The 4548-nt window shown below is 39.2% G+C and overlaps 1 protein-coding gene across 1 annotated transcript; it reads left to right on the forward strand.

The window, feature by feature from the left end:
- Positions 1-883: 883 nt before the first annotated feature.
- Positions 884-1559, forward strand: LOC118617835 (protocadherin-9-like). Its single transcript, XM_036243865.1, has one exon. The coding sequence runs from the start codon at positions 884-886 to the stop codon at positions 1283-1285; it is 402 nt and encodes a 133-aa protein (XP_036099758.1). The 3' UTR covers positions 1286-1559.
- The last annotated feature ends 2989 nt before the right edge of the window (positions 1560-4548 follow it).

The following is a 4548-nucleotide window of genomic DNA, read 5'->3' on the forward strand; positions in this document are numbered from 1 at the left end:
ATCTTTAATCCGAATTCCTGAGAACTTGCTAGATATGACTCAGCTTTTTAGAAAGAGAAGACAATTTTATTCCACTAGGCAACACCATTAACTAGGAGCACATGCTACTTCATCCAAACTTTCAGAGCTTGACTGTATGCACCCAGTACATTGCATTTCACATCATATTTCATTCAGCAAGCACCTTCCCAGATGTCTCTCTATGTGAACACTCAGAGAATTATGCTACAGCAGGTATACATTAGGTCATTTGAAGGTGGGGGTGGCAGGTGGGGGTCAGGGTGGGGGAGGTGGCCATATTGCTGGGATGCTCACACCCATAACCTACTTGTACTTAGCTTTTTACTTTTGACCACATAATATGCTGTCAATTTAAGTTCTACTTCTGAGTCACCCTGATGTTTTAGAATGTATTTTAAATATAAGGTTTTGCATATTTGCATTCTATGAATAATGTATAAGCAGGAAAGAATTCAATTGGCAAAAGTACACGATTCCTCGGATAATTTATAAATACAGACGAGTATGCATTTGGATTTAATAACTTTTCTTATGCGTGCGGAAAAATTTATACTTATAGAAATATCTGGATGTGCTTTATGGCTACTTGAGAAAATATGCACGTCCCTGTCCTGTGAAAGATTTAGGTATACCTCTCTCTTCTACACACTCACTCATCGGTGTGTTCACTCCCCTCTTTTTATGACACCTGATGTTTCTGCAAAACCTTATCTTTAACGGGCCGGAGATGAAAACGGTCCTATGGGACCATGAGCTGCAGGGTGTGTAAGGAGGGGAACTCACATGGTAAAGAACATAGATATGTAAAATCGCCCTCCGTTTGCAGACAGCAGGGAAGCCTGTGGAGGGACGCCCCACGCTCATGGCTCCTTGTCCTTGCGTTTCAGATTCAAGACCTCTTCCAGATGTCGCGCTGACTGGGAAGTGCACCCGCGAGTGTGACGAGTACGGCCACTCGGACTCCTGCTGGATGCCCGTGCGCACGTCCCCCGAGAGGAAGAGGAGCCAGCCCAAACTCTCCACTTTCATGCCCGTCGACGAGCGAGGCAGCCAGGAAAAGCTGGCCAACGGCGAGGCCGCCGTCCTGGGTGACCGCAACAGAAACCTCCTGAACAAAAAGTTGACCTCATCCTATGACACCTTCAGTGCAGCGAGTTTCAGCAAAAACGAGGAAGCCAACCCCGAGGATATCCCCCTGACCAAAACGGGGGAGTACAAGCCATCGCCCGTCAATACTCTCACTAGAAGAGAAGTTTACCTGTAGGCTAGAAAGAAGCAACAGCAAAGCTCTTCTGGTGTGGGAGAAGGAGAATAAGGGGCATAAAATAAAAAAGAAAAAGAAAACCTCACAAAGTAAAACCGGTTCATGAAAAGGAAGGGGGCTACCAAAGAGACAAAGCGTTGCCTGCCAATCCTGCCCCCGCCGGGCCTTTAGCGGGACTGTCAGCCTGACGGTCGTGTACAATGTAGAAACCATCCTTGCTACCTGCATGTCGGACCCTCCCCATCCCCAGCACCGCTCTCCCTCTTCCCCACCACCCTCCAAAAAAAGAAAAAGAAAAAAAGATGGTTGCAAGTTTCTTTCACGGTGACGAGCCTGGTTAGCAGAACACGACACACTCTCATCACCCCCAAGCTGAAGCATGATTTCGGTCACTTTGATTTAGTTCTATGTCATCCAACTGGTCAAAAGAGGTAGATCAGGTAAATAGATATTTGAAACATATTATCAGGATCTGATTAATTACCGGGAAAGGCAGTCTCTCAAACAATGACAGAGTCCCCCTAAAGGCACAGTCTTGTGAACGGAGCGCTCTAAGAAGCGTTTTCCAAGATCACAGCTTTAACATTCTATCAAAGGCGGAGAGCTTCGAAGCAACGCCTCGTTGGAGACTGCAGGCCCCGGATTGGCCTATGTTGTTCTTTTCAAGTCAGGGACATCAGCTTCAATTCCATACATTCATTGAAGATTCTAATGATACACACGATCTTGATCACATGTATCAGTTGCACTAATTATAATTTGTAAACATCACACAAATATTTTTCAGAAAAACATCACTATTATCAACTAATTGGAACAAATTGTGTTATTAAAGGGCCAAAGATCATAACGGCAGGTCAGGGAAATATGAAGTAGATTTGGTCTTGACATGGAAAGCCATGAAGCAAGGAAACCCTCAAACACTCGTTTATCTTCCATTGTCTCCATTCCCAGAAAACAAGCATTTTCCCTTAAATGGATTTTCTTTGAAAGTTCAATAATGGAAATTAATGAGACATATTTTTGGTATTATAATAGGCAATTAGTCGAGGTTCAGGTTTAGTTTCGAAAAACAGGGACGAGTCTACATCTTAAAATCGTATTTGTGGGTAGGCAGGGAAAGAAAGATACATCGGCATGCAGTCTGATGAATTGAGTCCACTATTATCATTTTGGAATCTGGGTTATGCTTGCTGGTCTTAATTATCCACATTTCAAATTACCAATTACTTTTGTGTGTGTTCAATGCACACCTCCATATAACACAAGTGCATTGATTTTGAATCCTGTGCGATATTGCACTACTTTGAGACTGACAGCATTGGAACACGGTGACACCCTAACTGACTTTGTCACTAATTGCATTTGAACATTATCTAATATATATATATATCTTATATATATATCTTAAAACAAATCCAGACTGCACATGAAAGAAATGAATTCTGGGCGGTAACCTGTCTCACTATATGTACATCTCAAAGTTGAAAAAATATGCAGTTTTCTCAATGTGAAAAAAAAGAAACAGAATATGCAGATTTTAGGTCACTTGCTCTATGGAGGATGATTTAATGCAATTGGAAATTGAGCTGGGACATTCAGACAAAAGTGACAATCCAGTGACAGAAGAGCGATCACAGGGGAAGAGAGCAAAGGTTCCCATCGCTGAATGTTTGTAACCTGGTTAAGGCATAGCCTTGATGGCTCCCTAGCAAACTGTAGAAACAATGTAGCTTTGGGTAGTTTCAAGCTCTGCAGAATTTCTTAGACTATAAAATGAAGCAGCCTGGAATATAGGTTGTTAATTCGCTAGAGATCATCAAAATGCTTATCGTTGAAAGCCACTTTTCTGGTTGGTGGGGTACTCTTTTGAGGTCATTTCTTTATGATCTTTTTTAAATGGAGTTTTCATTTTGATGTTAGTTTGTGTACAATAGTTAGGATGAAAGAAGATGTGTAATTGAAACAAAAACATTGGACTAAAATACCAATAATTGAACATGTTGATGTTTGATTATTATTTACAGTATGGAAAGATGCAATTCTAGTACTCCGCTAGGAAACTGCATTAAAGCAGTCTGCCTTGTATAATCTGTAAGTACCTATTAAGACAAAATACTTCTAAAGATACTTATGAAATGTATACATATTTTTTCTTGCACGTTACAAAGGAAATAATTGCATAACACAGGTGTTCAACACACTTTTTTAACATATTTTTTTTTCTTTCTGTCATGAGACACTTGAAACCATTAGGTAGCTCATTTCACTCTATCTTAAAACCCTTCTGTTGTCTATAAAGCTAATGCAGGTCCTACTGGACCTTCAAATTAATCGGATTCACATTCCCCAATAACGTTTGCACCGCATTCAGGACAGCTATGTCATTGTCTCTCTTTAGAACTAAAATGGGTGTGAAAGAATAAAATTCAGTGTACTGTAAGTATTCACAGTATTTCTAGTAGAATTAGCTATCATAACATGTTTATTATATAATGAGCTGGCATGACACAGAAATATATTTTGTGTTTGTATTACTTTTATTTTGAATAGGTTAAATATGGTGCCACTCCATATATAGAGTGCTTTTGGAAAAAAAAATTTAAAAAGAAACAAAAAATAAATAAATGAGTGAATGCAAAATAAGCAACTGTGCCTTTTATACCTGTTGTTATGGTAAAAAACAAAAACAAAAAAAATGGTTGTTGGGTTTGGACAATGAGGGGAAATGGGCTAGTCCCAACTTTTTTGATCCTGTATATTTATCCATGTTTATTTTCTGAAAATAATAAATAATATATTAAAAATTTGCCTTCTGAAAAACTCAGATAATGGACCAGTCTTAAATATTGTTCATTCATACGACAAAATTAAGGCATCAACATGGGCTGCTTATTTCTGACTAGAAGGCTAAAGCATTTATTGTAATAGTAACACAGGAAGATATTATCAGGGGTGAAATCAGTCCATCTTGCAAGATAAAATATTAATTTAGAATGTCTATTTTTTTTCTTTTTGTTGGTCTTTTTCTTTTAACTGCTGTTTGATTTTGGTTGTACAGTATATAAACCATCCTTGTTTTCTGTACGCAAGACTCTCAAGTGAACTTTGCATGCACTGTGATACATTAGGGCACATCTATAAATTACTGAATAACTATATAAATTTATGTGTTTTAAAACGTCTGTAGCTCCCATCGAAAACCATTCCGAACCTCCAGATATCATTTCTGTATGGTTTGTGACTGGCCTGCTGCCTGAGTT

Source organism: Molossus molossus, unplaced genomic scaffold (genome assembly GCF_014108415.1).
Source record: "Molossus molossus isolate mMolMol1 unplaced genomic scaffold, mMolMol1.p scaffold_m16_p_1, whole genome shotgun sequence".
Taxonomy (NCBI): Eukaryota; Metazoa; Chordata; class Mammalia; order Chiroptera; family Molossidae; genus Molossus; species Molossus molossus.